Source organism: Garra rufa, chromosome 4 (assembly GCF_049309525.1).
Source record: "Garra rufa chromosome 4, GarRuf1.0, whole genome shotgun sequence".
In the NCBI taxonomy this organism is placed as follows: domain Eukaryota; kingdom Metazoa; phylum Chordata; class Actinopteri; order Cypriniformes; family Cyprinidae; genus Garra; species Garra rufa.
The window spans coordinates 42,603,088-42,618,880 of record NC_133364.1 but is presented as its reverse complement, the minus strand read 5'-3'; the positions used below and the strand labels follow the sequence as shown (position 1 = coordinate 42,618,880).

General features: G+C 36.4%; 1 protein-coding gene across 1 annotated transcript; it reads right to left on the bottom strand.

The window, feature by feature from the left end:
* Window positions 1-407: 407 nt before the first annotated feature.
* On the bottom strand, window positions 408-15,219 carry LOC141334051 (uncharacterized). Its single transcript, XM_073839205.1, has 6 exons — window positions 15,108-15,219; window positions 11,417-11,890; window positions 11,167-11,199; window positions 4,592-6,563; window positions 4,006-4,137; window positions 408-635 (listed from the first exon to the last, which is right to left on the bottom strand). The coding sequence occupies exons 3-6, from the start codon at window positions 11,197-11,199 to the stop codon at window positions 418-420; spliced, it is 2,355 nt and encodes a 784-aa protein (XP_073695306.1). The 5' UTR covers window positions 11,417-11,890; window positions 15,108-15,219; the 3' UTR covers window positions 408-417.
* Window positions 15,220-15,793: the final 574 nt, after the last annotated feature.

Genomic DNA, 15,793 nt, shown 5'->3' with positions numbered 1-15,793 from the left:
TTCGCGCCTCCATCTTTCTTCCCATTTACATTCACGTCTCCATCTTTCTTCCCCTTTACATTCGCTCCTCCATCTTTCTTCCCATTTACATTCGCGTCTCCATCTTTCTTCCCATTTACATTCACGTCTCCATCTTTCTTCTCCTTTACATTCACGTCTCCATCTTTCTTCCCATTTACATTCGCGTCTCCATCTTTCTTCCCATTTACATTCGCATCTCCATCTTTCTTCCCCTTTACATTCATGTCTCCATCTTTCTTCTCCTTTACATTCATGTCTCCATCTTTCTTCCCCTTTACATTCATGTCTCCATCTTTCTTCCCCTTTACATTCACTTTTCCTTCCTTTCCATTCCCTCCAACCTTTTTATTCCGCTTTACTTTCCCTCCTCCCTCCCTCCCCTTTACAAATACACCCCTAAAGACCACCCTTTTTTTTGAGAGAAGTTATCCTGTTTCGGACATAATTTTTTACACCGGTCCACGTTCGGTTCTTCAGTGCTGGTTCAGCTTTTATGCAACTCTCACAGTCTTTCTTACCGGGAACTTTGCATGTCTGGATAAAGGTTATCATATTTCGCTCTACAGCCTGCACCTCTGTGTTGTCCCATTTACGCTTCGAAAGACTTGAAGAATCTACAAAATAAATACATTAATTACTTAAGTCAGTTGCCTAATGTAGATATGTATATTATAATTCTGGAAACAGGTTTAAGAGTTTTAATGCAACTTTCACAGTAACAATAGCTAAATTGTGTTTATAAACTATATAAACTATTATAAAGGTTTATAAACTACTTACTTACATGAAGCATCTTAGTAATATACCAGCCACCAAGAAATCTTACCAGTCAATTTAATGAAGCAAGTATATATATTTTGTTATAGGCTGAATCTTGTGTCAAAAGTTTAATATATGTTAGAAATCATTGCAGAGTATGCAAAATATTAATAATTTTAACAATAACACAATAAGGATCAAGAAGTACGGACTTGAATTTCACATAACAGATGTTTATGCATTCTCCACAAGAAAAAAAAAATAACTGAATTAATAAAAATGACCACATTCACTTGAATCCTAATGTTGTGTCATTCCCTCAAAGATCATTGACTGTTTTTATGTTTTGTGATAGTTGTTCATGAATCCCTTGTTGGTACAAAGCAACCTGGTGTTCATTATTTGGTTTTCCAGCATCTTCTGCCTATTTGACCTTTTTCCAAAGGTGACTGTAGGACTTTTGGCTTGTTTCCACCAAGTGATATAGTTCAGTACAGTACAGAGTGTAATTATGTCCATTTCCATTGTCAGAAATTGTGAAAAAGCAAATTGTATTTTGATGTCTCTATAGTGATTAAACATGAGATACAATTAATTTTTAGTATATTAAACAGGCATTCGTAGTCTCTAAATCTATTATTTTGTTCTGGCCATATCATTTTGGCTGAGCACTTTCTATAGTTATTTTGAACTTCACCGTAGTACAGTGCTGACTTTGTAGCATACATTTGACAATTTTTTGCTTTTGTCTTTATTTCTCCTTTTATAATCCTCTTATACTTTGTACTGATACTTATGACAATATTTGTTCATTAAAACTGACATTTAACAAAAAGAGGCAGAGTTGTGATTTATCGTTGATTGCAACTTTCCGGCATAGGCTACACCAACGCCTATCAAGTAAACTTGGTCAGGGTGTTAGGTCCCGAATCATACCGTACTGTACTGTACTGACCTGTATCGCTTGGTGGAAACAAGAGCCAGGGGTGGAAACTTTTGGAATTGGAAAATCAGTATGTATTGAACTAGGGCTGGGCGATACAACGATAACGATATATATCGCGATGGACACGTGATCGATATCAATAAAAAATATGTTCGATAAAACGTTTGATTCTTTATTCTTCGTTGGGAAGAAAACAGAGGTTGCGAAGCAAGTTTGGTTGCATTAACAAAGGCACTGGCTCTCTGGTAACCTAGCAACATAGGTATTGACACGTTAACAGCCAATCATGTAACAGTATCACGTTTGGTTGCGCCATATCGTTGTCTAGTGCTGGTCTGCTGGATTCCTGCTGTTCATAAGCAGAAAATGAGTGCCGCAGCGAGCGAGGAAATTGTAAATAAAAGAGGATATCATAATTTTGGATATCATAACTCTGACCGTAGTCAGACCGTAGTCAGTGTTTCCCCTGTCATTATTTTAGGGCGGTGGCCCGCCCAGCCCCCCTTTAACGTCAAGTTAATTTTATTTTCTATATAGCGCCAGATCACAATAGAAGTTAAGGTTATCTTTCCTACAGAACAGGTCCTTGTTGTTTTAAACAAACTTAATAGCCTTATGTTATTTATCTTATTTACACAACGGCATGTAATTTTTGTCTCTACATGGTCACGCGTTTACAATTTCACCTCCTCGAAAGCACGGACTGGATCGCGAACTCCATTACAAAAACAGGAATTACTATAGCGCGGAATGCTGCGGAATTCGGAAGTCGATTTTTGGATTAAGAAATCAAAAGTTGGTCTGTCACTTAATTCAAATCGCGATATGGACTAGTGTCTGTGAAAACTGAAATGCAAAAAGTCCTTTTCAATATGAATCCTGCGTGTTCCGTTTGCCTCTGTTTGTATGAATGGTGGAGACATGTTTTTTTTTCACTACACGCATACTGAAGCACACGTGACGCTCCCGCTAATTTTTGGCCTTAACATCTCACATGAACAGATAAACTCCAATAAATACATCTCCAAAGCTTCTGTGAGTGTCACTTTTTGTCAATTTTACCGTTTCATTAGTGAAACTAGCATCATTCATATCATACTGTATACACACTGAAACTTCACGGCAACCTGTCAAAATAAAAGTATGTTTAACATGTAACAGAAAAATATTAGTCTTGTTTTACTTTGTACAGTATAATGTAGGTGTTTATATATTCACATTTCAATAATTTACATAAAACAATATATATGATAAAAAATAAATATTACAACAAGAGTCACCACTTAATTGTAGAAAAAAAACTACAGTTATTATTAAAACTTTTATTTAACTGAATATAATTTTTCTTCTATGTATTTATTTTAACAGTAAAGCTCTGTTATTTTATTTATTTTTTTAAAGAAGAAAATTTACACATTAATATTTACACCCTCTTGCTCTTAATGCACTGTTGCTCCTTCTGGAGCATCAGTACATGTTTTCACCTTTTTTTAATACAAGTCAGTTGTCCTCAGTGTGAAAGGTGGATCTCAAAATCATACATTCACCTTTGGAAGGGGGTCAGATACACAGAAGGTGCTGGAAAACCAAATAATGAACAGCAGGTTGCTCTGGACCAACTCAGGACTCATGAACAACTATTATAACACACAAACAGTCATTAATCTAAGGCACGAAATTTGATGAAATACATTTAAAGGGGTCAATAGGTGCCAATTTTTATTTTTTTTCTCAATGGTAGTGTAAAAAACACTGCAGAAATCAGGCCATTCTGTAGCATGTTCCTTTAAATGCAAATAAGCTCCGCTGACCCCACCCCTCTCTTCTGTAAAATTATCAGCCATGCTCTGTGTACTTAAGCTGCCTTTAGCTGCATTTAGCAGCGTTTAGCCCTTTAACTAGCACATTATTAGCAAAACTGAATCAGGACAGTACTAAATTAAAAATAGCATGCAATTTTCTTGATCCCTCTTGGTTTTTATTTAAAATTATATCTTGCATATTCTGCTAGGGGATTGTGAACTTATGAACACAACTGTAGCTGTTTGTGTACAGTTGGAAAGCAACACACTTTATTTTTTTGCATAATGCTTAACAAATATTAATTAAAAATCCTAATTTTTCCAATATTGTTGCCTTAATTTCTCTGTTCAGGTCAAATTATTTGACATGTACCTTTGGCCTTATGACATGGCAAAGTTTTTGTTTCAGTGTATAAGACATTTGAAAGATGATTTAAAGTAATTTTAATGCTAATTAAGGCCTAAGGATTTTCTTACCTTGTTCCTTTGATGGACACTGCATCTGGCAAAAAGATGGATGGTCTTTCTCTGCTGGTGTTGTTTTAGGCAAGTCTCTGGGCTCCTCCTCATCTTCGCTTGACATTTCATCACCTTGTGTCTCAAGTTGCTCTGAAAATACATTGACAATAATTTTAACATATAGTAGTCGACATTTGAAGTTATGAAGAGCTTTACAGTTATTATTGAAAAGCCTCTTACAAACACTAGTGAAGTGGAAAAACATTGATAAACCTTAGTGAAATTCATTCATGTGCATTACTGAAAACCTCACACAAACACTAGTGAAAACCTTGATCAACCATAGGGACATTCATTTAAATGAATTTCATGAAGGTTTATCAATGTTTTCACTAGTGTATGTAGAAGGCTTTTCAATAATTACGACCTATACAGCCCCTCATATGAAGTGAGTCAAAACCTTTCATCAAAGTCCTAAAACCACACAAAACAACTAAAAACAACAACCATTTTTTGATCTACTTTCAATGTCAACTACAGCAGACATAGATTTGTAAGTACGTACAGCACAGACACACAAAAATGTTTTTAAGTATGCTCATACCATTTGGGTCGATTTCTATTTCGTCAAGTTTCTTTCCTTTGAATTCAGTCAATGTTCCCTTTTCCATTGCCATCAGGACCTTGCTCATTTTGGCGAGCTGCAGCGTGCCCTCTGGTAATCGGTAGTATTGTCTGTGAATTCTGATATCGTGACCCAAAAAGTCAGCAAGTTGGTCTGCTTCGTTTTCATTCAGGTTGAGAATCTTCGACATGGTTGCTATGTGTTTTCTCAGCTTAGTTGATGATAGTGATTGAGGATTCTTTATGCCACATTCACGAGCAGCTCTGCTGATGCATTCTCCTCCTCTGTAGGCTGACATTGCTCCAGGTCTGGCAAACATAAAGGGATTCTCAGTTGGAACGCCACAAGCCTCACGTGTTTCAGCGAGCAGCTCCATGGCAGAAACCATAGCAGGCTTGAGGAGCACAGGGACCTTTCTCCCTCGTTTACCACGGATCTCAACTCTGGTGAAGTGCATACACAGCTTTTTCTCAAATTCAGAGAGACAGATGGCAATATCTTCATGTAGCTCGGAAGAATCTCTGCTTTTAAAAGCTGACAGAAGCATCCGCGATACCTCACCTTCTCTTCGTCTGTTAAACAGGATCACTTGAGACAATGTGACCTTGGCAAGAGCAGCGTAGCTGTCTGCAGAACTTGGGCAATTTCTTAGCTTACTGAGCAACTTATCGTGTTTCTTCTCCAGATGATTATGCAGGACTTTGACATCTTGAGTGAAAGGAATGATCTGTGGTGCATTCCACTTGGCTTCTTTCAGTGTAGTAATTGCACCAGCAGAAATGTATTCATTCCATCTAGCCTGATGTATTTTTCTGAAGTCTCGTGCGCACTCGGCACGCTCATGATCACCGTACATCATGGCGTTGCTCTCGACAATGCTACTGATTTTGTTTACTGAATGGCCAAGTTTGAGAGCTAAAGAAGGAATGCCGTATGAGTTCTTCTCTTCATCGTATCCAGCTACAACTTTAACAGCTGATATGACATGCTTAAAGTTTGCTGGTATGATGAAGTCAGCCATTGATCTCAATGGGGTAATCTTTCTTGCTTCAAGAAGCAATCTGCCAACTTCTCTCATCTTTTGTCTTATGTAGTCATGTTTGGTTACATCAGACCCCATCCTGTTGAACATGTGTTCGCCCAGTTGCATGATGCATATATCAGAATGAACTACACGGGAAACCGCATCATAATTCATTACGGAGAGTATTTTCTTGAAACTTTTGCTCACCTCTAAGCCGACTGGTGTTTTCAGAGCGCACAGAGATCTAACTCTCTTTCTGCCCTGAGATTCATCATCTTTTGGTTTCAATGGACAATTTTTCATATGTTTCCAGAGGCTGCGTTTGTTGTAAAGGCCTTGGCAGTAGATGCAGTGAATAAATTCTTTGGCCCCTTTCTTCTTTTTTGGACGGTAGCAGGCAACCATCTCCCCATGTCCCTGTCTCACCACATCAGTGTTGTGGGCAAAGTTACCCCGTTTTCTAAGGAGGTTTAACTGCACTCGTCGTTCTTTGGAATTTTTTGGAAATGCTACAGCCTTTGCGACTTCTACTTCATTGCAATGGACAAACTCGAGGTGTCTTGCCATTTTTGAGTATGGCTTACTGCAGTAGAGGCAATACTGCTTCTTGTTGTATATCTTGCCTTTCTGCCTTGAAGATTGCACTGATTGAATAAAAGTCCTATCACCAGGCACGGTATCTGTCTCATCAGTTTGGCATCTCATTCTTTTTGGTGATGGTGCTGTTATACATTTACCCGACGAACAACCTTTCTCTTTAACTTCGGCTTTTGAAAAGAGCTTTCTAGAAGCACAAGCATGTGAATCATCTGAGCTGCTTTCAGCTATGTCATGTCCAGAAGAACTACCATCTGATCCATCGGAGCTGATTTTGGGTATGTAGTCAACATCGCTGTAGTCTGTCTCGCTGTTGCCACTTTCTGAATACTGAATGAGAGAATTAACATGTAGTACAAAATGTTACTATTATATTGAAGGGTTACTCCACCCCAAAATGAAAATGTTGTTGTTAATCACTTAGCCCCATGTCCAAACCCGTTCCAAAATCTTTGATCGTTTTCTGAACACAAATGAAGATATTTTTGATGCATTCTGACAGCTCTTTGACCCTCTCATAGACAGCAATGTAATTAACATGATCAACATCCAGAAACACAGCAAGGAGATGGATAAAATAATCCATGTGACATCAGCGGTTCAAGCTAAATTCTATAAAGCTACAAGAATAATATTGCATGCACAGAAAAAAAAGCTACTTTATTCAACAATCCATCTCCTCCGCATCACCCTAGTGCCATTTTGATGAATATCACCTGAATGCAAACAGCGAACATTGTTTTCTGTCAGACACAACACACAGATACATTTTATACGTTAATTTAAGCTTTGATTTGAGTGAAAACAATGTATTTGGCATGTTGTGGCTGACACAGTACAACATACATGGGTCAGAGAGCTGTCAGAAAGCATTCAAATATCTTAATTTCTATTCCATGGGGCTTAGTGATTAATGACAAAATGTTTATTTTGGGCTGGAGTAACCCTTTAAATGGTTAGAGTCCACCCTAAAATAAAAATTCTGTCATCATTTACTCACTTTCATTTTGTCCCAGACCCGTAAGACCTTCGTTCCTCTTCAGAACACAAATTAAGACATTTTGAGGAAGATGCAAGATATTTTTGATCCCAAAGTTATCTCACCCTCCATAGAAGGCAAGAGTCCTACCATGGCCAAGGCACAGAAACGCATGATGTCTATGTGACATTAATGGTTTAACCTTAATTCTGTGAAGCTACAAGAATATTTTTTGTGTGCAAAAAAAAAAACAGTAACACTTTCTATGAAGCCTGTATTTATAATACATTATAACTGTATTCTTAAGGCATTTTAATTCATTTATAATGCATTATATATTAAAAAAAAACTTATATTCTATATCATCTCATGAGTATTCATAAGAACAGTTTTAATGTGAACAGACTGAGATGCTGCAGGAGAGTTACGTGATCCAAGCTGCCCAAAACATGATAATTCTTTATTTTAAACTTGAAGCTAATAGCGTAATGGCTTGCCCTGTGAGGTGTTTTGACAGATCCGTTTGCATCCTCAGCATGAAAACTTTCAGTTTACGCTCATATCCTTATCTGTAAATGTCACAAATTCACACAAACATTTCCATTTATGCATAAAATTCCATTCTGGCAGTCTGTGTTAAGTTTAAATCTTTACTGAATGAGCGTGTCAGACAGCCGGAACACAGAACACAGACAGGGAGACAATTAATACTCAGTCAGCGCAAAAACAAAATGTCAGTCGCTGAATGTTAAATTTAGATTTAAATACAACATGTAGTGCGCGTATTTATGAAGGGTAGGAACTGTATGGCTGTGACGGTGGCAGATTTTTACCAACTACCGCCGGTGGTGCGGTGTTTTATACATAAATAAATGAGGCTCAAACATTATTCACAAACGTGCCTGTTAAGCAATTCCGTCTGTGAACAAGCAGCCTACAAAACGCTAAAATAAATCAACGAAATAATGCATTAAAATAAGAAAGTAGCCTAAATAAGTGTTAAATAGGCTATTAAACAAACATTCGTTGTAAAAATTCCTAACAACCTCGACAGCTCATCAGAATTACTGGCCGAGATCTCTTGTTTCTTTAGTTTATAAAGTTAATTTAAAAATATATGTGACCTTGGACCACAAAACCAGTCTTAAGTCGCTGGGGTATATTTGTAGCAATAGCCAAAAAATACATTGCATGGTTCAAAATTTTTGATTTTTCTTTTATGCCAAAAATCATTAGGAAAAGTAAAGATCATGTTTCATAAAGATTTTTTGTAAAATTCCTACTGTAAATGTATCAAAATGTAATTTTTGATTAGTAAAATGCTTGTTAAGAACTTAATTTGGACAACTTTAAAGATGATTTTCTCAGTATTTTGATTTTTTTGCATCCTCAGATTCCAGATTTTCAAATAGATGTATCTCGGCCAAATATTGTCCTATCCTAACAAACCATACATCAAAAGAAAGCTTATTTATTGAGCTTTCATATGATGTATACATCTCAGTTTTGTAAAATGTAACCTTATGACTGGTTTTGTGGTCCAGGGTCACATATTTGGAACACGTTTTATTTGTGAAATTCAAGTTTTTGTTTTTTAAAATAACGACAAAGAGGCCAGCGGCAGACAGATCAATTTAGCCGTCGCGATTTAAATAAAAATCCTTAGATATAATTAAATATAATAATAAAAAAAAAAAAAACGTAAAGCATATCACAATATTAGTTTAATGGTTTAACCTAGATAAATTTGTACAAATAGGCGCATATCCAATCATTTGTGCAGAGAGTAAAAGCTTTGCAGGACATGGAGGTAGAGACCTGCAATCCCGCGGGACCCAACGCAACAGAGTGCGGCGCGGGACAAAACTTGATGGGCGAGTGCGGGTGCGGGCGGGTAGAGACTCGTGTGTGTGCGGGATGCAGGAAAATAAAATGATTCGCGGGACTCCCGCAAAATAGAAATATCTAAACATAAAATATCTAAAAACAAAAAATTGTTATTCATCTATTGCACAAAAGCAGCAAGAACAACATAAATATGATCAGTAAGCGCAAGAATAGGCAGTTTCGGTTTAAAACTTGTTTGAAGTGTGAGCAATGTTGCCATCTGCTGATTTCTGGAACGCATCGCCAATCAGTGGTGTTTAAGTTAAAATCCACTCACTGCTCAAAAGTATTGAACAGTGCTGAATATTGGGTGCTTACAAATTACAACACTCAAAGTGTAAACATGTATGAAAGATTAATTGTGCATAATATCCATTGTGTTATAAGAGCTTTATGAGATCGCGTATATACTGAGATGTCAGCTTTAAAGGAGCCTTGTTTGTTTGCATTCTGCTGTGGATGCACGCATAGCTCATGTTTGCTTTTTTGTTAAGAATAACAGTGGTTTGTGAATGTTGATGCTTAGTCTAAATAACACATATTTTATCCAGAGCGTTTATGCTGGGGTTTAGTGGAACTTACAAGATGTTACAGAACTGTTTCATGTAAATTCAATCGATGTACAGAAAAAATCAATATAGATTAATTTTATGCGGGCTTTTGCGGGCGGGAGCGGGACAAATCATGAATGTCGCGGGCGGGAGCGGGACGAGATAACGTATATTTCTGCGGGAGCTGGCGGGCGCGGGACACAATCTTGCGGGAGCGGGCGGGAGCGGGACTGAAAAATCCGTCCCGCGCAGGTCTCTACATGGAGGTGCCAGCGCACTGTGAAACTTTTTTACTCATAAATGTAAGAGTAATAAATTTATTTTAAATTATTACATCACTACTATAAAACGAAATAATTTAAATCGAAAACAAAACTCTTTCATTAGCTATAGGCCTAATTCATAAATATTTAGGCTTTAAAAGCGCGTCCAGTGAACAGATGGCGAGTCAGGATCGTCAACTTCATCTTTGTGACACTCAGAGACACTCAGACTCAGAAAGAAGATACTAGTTTATTAATAAATAATTTGAATATCTCCTTACTTTTTCCCCGCCATATTCATGGTAATTGCTTTAGCTGGGGCTTTGCGGCCATTTTAAGCTTACTGCGTGAATTTGAACGTGGAACTCAGCTGAAGGCACTTGCGCTCGCTGCTGCTGTTGCCGGGACACTAAACACCTCTACGGCAGAATAAATAGCAGAAACACAGTATTTTATGCTTGTTAGTGTGTTTTCCTTCAAATATTTGTCTTTTCTCTTTATTACGACAGGTGAATTGTTGTACATTAAGCACTGTGTTTTCATAGCTTTCAGAATGTGGAATAGTGTGATTTAATAAATAAATAAATAATTGGACATTTTTAAGCCAACTAATCGATTAATCGAAAAAAAAAAAAAAAAAAAAAAAATCGGCCAGCTAATCGATTATCAAAATAATCGTTAGTTGCAGCCCTATTATAATGTCTTAGAAGTACCCTCATAATGTATTATAAATAGGGGCTTTATAGAAAGTGTTACCAAAAAAAAAAACTCCTTCGCATCACCCTAGCGCCATTATTCTACATCAGCAGCACCACACGCATGCGTTGTGATACTCTCCATAATGGCGCTAAGGTGACACGACGAAGAAGAATTATTGAATAAAGTAGTTATTTGTGTTTTCTTTATATACAAAACGTATTCTTGTAGCTTCCTAAAATTAAGGTTGAACCATTGATGTCACAAGGACTATTTTAATGATGTCCTTACTATGTTTCTGTGCCTTGGCCATGGTAGGACCGTTGCTGTCTACGCAGGGACAGAAAACTCTCAGACTTCATCAAAATATCTTAATTCGTGTTCTGAAGATGAACAAAGATCTTACGGGTTTGGGATGACATGAGGATGATTAACTAAGGACAGAATTTTCATTTTGGGTGAACTATCCCTGTAAGTTGCAATATGTTGTGACTACTTCACATATAATTAAGCAAAATCATTTGAGCATATGACATGTTGCATGACGAGTTACATACCTGCCTTTTTCTTGATGGTCTTAAAGAGTGCATCTGAAAGACGTGAAATACAAACAAATATAGATCATAAATAATTTTATTTAATCTGCTTAGTACAACCAGCCCAATACATCTAGACCATCCCAATAATTCAGCACATCATTTTTTAAGTTTAAACATACTAAAGAAGGCAATCAAATCCAGAATAAGCCTAAATTAAATCTATATTAGCATGCCTTTGTGCAAAGATTAACTTTAATAATTTACCCACCTCCCTTAATGGGAGTGTCAGAGGTGTGGATGAGGCACAAGCTGAGGGCGATGAAGGCTGTGCAGGAGAGGATGAGGATGATGAGGGTGGCCCAAAAGAAGGTGAGGGCGATGAAGGCTGTGCAGGAGAGGATGAGGATGATGAGGGTGGCCCAAAAGAAGGTGAGGGCGATGAAGGCTGTGCAAGAGAGGATGAGGATGATGAGGGTGGCCCAAAAGAAGGTGAGGGCGATGAAGGCTGTGCAGGAGAGGATGAGGATGATGAGGGTGGCCCAAAAGAAGGTGAGGGCGATGAAGGCTGTGCAGGAGAGGATGAGGATGATGAGGGTGGCCCAAAAGAAGGTGAGGGCGATGAAGGCTGTGCAGGAGAGGACAATGATGTGGGTAATGAGGCCACTACAGAAGAGGACACGGCACAGGGTGCTGATGAAGAGGGTTTATCAGACTTGGATGCATCAGAAGATGACTGTGAAAGCTTGAAAAATATTTGGAATAAAAATATAAGCACTTAAAACAAAAGCATCAAGCAAACATAATGTAAATTAATAATACAATAATCAACTGTCAATGGACGTAGAAGTAAATCATACAGTAGTTCAGGTATAATCAGGTATAAAGACAATTAAACAAAACCAGAGACAAAAACACTAGGGCTGGGTAAAAAAATACTGATTCTTTGATTTTAAAGGTGCCATAGAATGCATTGAAACAATAAATTAAATTGTTCTCTGATATCTACATAGAAGCTATTTGGCATAGGAAAGGGCAAAAATTCTCCAGAAACGGTTTTACAGGTCCATTTACAACCCTAGGATTTGTCCCTAGAATGAAACGCTCTGTTATTGCCTTATTTGGAAGCTTCATGAATATTAATGAGCTCTGCTCTGATTGGATGTTCCACAGAGCTGCTCATCTCTATAGCTCACACATGGATACATATATATATATTTAATTAGGAGCTCTAGTCGCTTTTAATATGCGGTTTGTTGAATCTGCCGTTTTGAATCCGACAGTACTTACCACACAAGTTTAGAAGCTTGTCAGTGATGCTCAGATCTGTAAACCATTCACCATCATCAGCGCACACATCTGTTTATATGGTAAGTGAAATCCTATGTATAGCAATGTAACAGGCTAGCGCTAGCATTAAGCTAACCGTGTCCCTTCAGTGGCTTGCCTTGTTTTACTGATGTGCTGACATTAGTGATGATTGGGCGATGCAAATGTTGGAGGCGTAACTATTAACGATCCCGGGAAAGTTTCGTAACAGTCGGGTATATGTTGGAATTTACCTATTTTTCCGTGGTCTTTTGCAAACACTAGATTTATATAAGGAGGAAACGATGGTGTTTGAGACTCATGGTATGTCATGTCAATGTTCTGAACTGTTATTATTTAACTATGCCAAGGTAAACACAGTTTTACATTCTATGGCACCTTTAATCAATCTTCAATTTATTGAAACAATATTGATTTGGGAAATCCCTGAGTTGATCCACTTAAAACAAAACAAAACCCACACAGAAAAGAGGCTTGTTTTTAGAGGAAGACGGAGGATTGTTTCAAGTTGTTCATGAATTTCACAGTTGCACATTTACTAGGGTGACCAGACGCTCCATTTTCCCCAGGCCAGTCCCACTTTTGAGCTCTATTTTTAGTGTCCTGACTTATTTTGAAAAACTTTGTTCCATATTTAAAAATTTTCTTTACGAATGAGAGATCAGAATGAGTAGGTAATCAAATGTAACCAAGCTAGTCATAGAACAAAATTACTATTGCAGACAGTTAAGGCAGGATTTAATTTTCTTGGTAACAGCCCAAATTTCTTATTATTCTAATTCACAGATTAAAGGACTCTTTTAGAAAAAAATATATATATTTTTAAAGGCTTAAATGCCTATAAAAGGTAAAACCCATTTTAACTTATTGCAAAAGATAAATTTCTATTAGCATGAACTGACCACACCGAATATAAAGAATATAAAAAAAATTGTCAGTATCGCACACCCCTAGCTTGCACACAGTTTCTCACATAAATAGGTGAGAGAAAAACAGATATGTCAGTATACATCCATGCATTTGGTTTTAAAGGGACAGCAGCCTAATTAAATACCTGTCTGTCATTAATGTCAATAGGACAACAAAAGATGCCACATAAATGTATGTTAAATCTACTGTATTTGAAAAACGAGTGTTTAATTAGTATTTCTATGGTATTTGTCTTATTGTTTGTAATTTAAAAAATATTAAATATTATATTTAAAAAAAATGTTTTGAGTTTGTCCAATTTCCAATTGATCCTCCTGTTAATATAATCAGCACCATGGTGGGTGATGTGGTCAGAAGTGGTCGAAGGTGGATAGAAGAGACGGGTTAAACTGGCAGGTATAACGGGTATGGTGTTTCCATTGTCCACTTGTGATCCGAATAACTAAAAATCCAGTTTCCTTTTTAAAAAGGAATTTATACAGAGTACATGTTACATCGTGCGTAAATGTTTGTTTGGACAAAATGTTTAAAATATGTTATTTTCATAAAAATATGCATGTTTTTATTTAATGTTTTATTTAATTTAGCTATACTTTTGAGAAAATAAGTTTACATAATGCAAATGTAAAAAAATTATTTTGAAAGCATTTCTACTTTTACAAATACACATTTCAGCATTATTACTAATCTGTGCATTTTTCTTAAATACCCATCAAGTTGACTCACAATACCATTTAATATTTATTATAATTGCATATTGACCTCAATTATTGCAATATGAACATTTTCCAAAATCATGCAAACCTAATAGATAAAATTTATTATACAAGGTTATTAGTTTCACATTTTTAAATTTGTTATATTTTAATATTGTTTTGAAATTTTCTATAAAATTTAGTTTAGTTTTCATTAATCATTTTGTTAGTTTTCGTTTAGTTTTTATTTTGTGAGCACATTTCTATTTAGTTTTTATATAGTTTAGTTTCAGTTTTAGTTTTATTAAAAAAGATCACTTCTTATTTTTAATCCATAAACCTACACAAGTTGCAATTACATTATCATAATGAAAATCTGTAAATGTGTGTTATAATATATAATTTCAAAATAAATGTAAATTGTTTATTAGATATTTATTAGATATTTCATCCTACTGTAACTTCCATGTCTTGCTTACTTAGTCACAAACAAACGTGAATAACTGATTAAATGAAATAATACTGAAACTAATTGAATTCAGCCTAATGATTCGCAGCGTTGCGCATCGATCCGTGCTGCAGCTAAAGAGCTCTTGTTGCTCGCTTTCTGTAGACTATATTATTTCATTTTATACATTTTATAATGTATTCACTGCATAGACCCCCACAATATTTAATTGTTCTTTTAATTTATGAAGAATAAGCGTGTTGTTCAAAACTGATTGCTCACATGGTGTATGCAAAAGTTTTAGACTTTAAGCACCAGTGAAAAAACTAGCTAGAAAACTAGCATTTTAAATCAAACATTGATAACTAATCGATATTGAATCAAATCACAATCGAATCAAAACCATGTAAATAAGAATCTAATCGATTCGTCAAGTTGGTCACAAAACCCAGCCCTAATCTTTACTTTGATCCATTTCAAAGTAAAGATTATAATAAACACTGCTCTGATTTCCTTTTACACATGATATTGCTATATCAATAGATATCTGCTGCATGTACCTTTGTATTTCCTGATGTTCTTGCTTTGTCTGTCTGCTGTGGCTCAACTTGCTTATGTGGACCACTGCTGTTCTCTGTGTCCAAGTCAGGTGAGCAAACAGAAGCAGCATGATGGGACTGAATATCAAAAAACAAATCAGTGAATATCAAAATCAGAAAAACTAGCACAGGTTAATTTCTCTAGCTGTCCTACAGTAACTTAATAAATCACTCCTTTCCTTCTGACAAAACCCACTCTCTACTCACACACAACTTGTCAGTATTCTTATGTTCAGAAAGTCAAAAATTCAGAATAATGATAAAGAGGTTTTAAATTAACTTGCCGATTTCTGCTGACCCAAACTGCTGGCTAGCTTTTTATCAGTGGATCCTTCTGCTTGACTGAAAGACTTGAGAAATATGAAGACCAAAGTAACTAAGCAGAATTAAAGTAAAGGGTAATCATGAATTATTAATGAAGATTTTTAGAAATCAGTACCTTGACTCGCCATGGCCAATCTGAGTCTCCATAACTGTAAGTGATTTCTTCCCCTGGTTGAATATCTCGTACAGCAAAGAGACACAGGTGAGGCTGTTTGTTTGCTTCAACGGTTCTCATTTTGCAAGTGGGATTCTTGTGCTCGTCATTTACTAGTCTTCCCAATGACCCGTCTTCTATAGATGCATCCATGCTACAAATACATAAA

Coding starts and splice junctions, on each gene's coding strand:
- LOC141334051 (XM_073839205.1), bottom strand. CDS start 11,199: ATGCACTCTTTAAGACCATCAAGAAAAAGGCAG. Junction 4,138..4,591: donor AATAGAAATCGACCCAAATG/GTATGAGCATAC, acceptor ATGTATTTTCAG/AGCAACTTGAGACACAAGGT. Junction 636..4,005: donor GTGTCCATCAAAGGAACAAG/GTAAGAAAATCC, acceptor TTTATTTTGTAG/ATTCTTCAAGTCTTTCGAAG.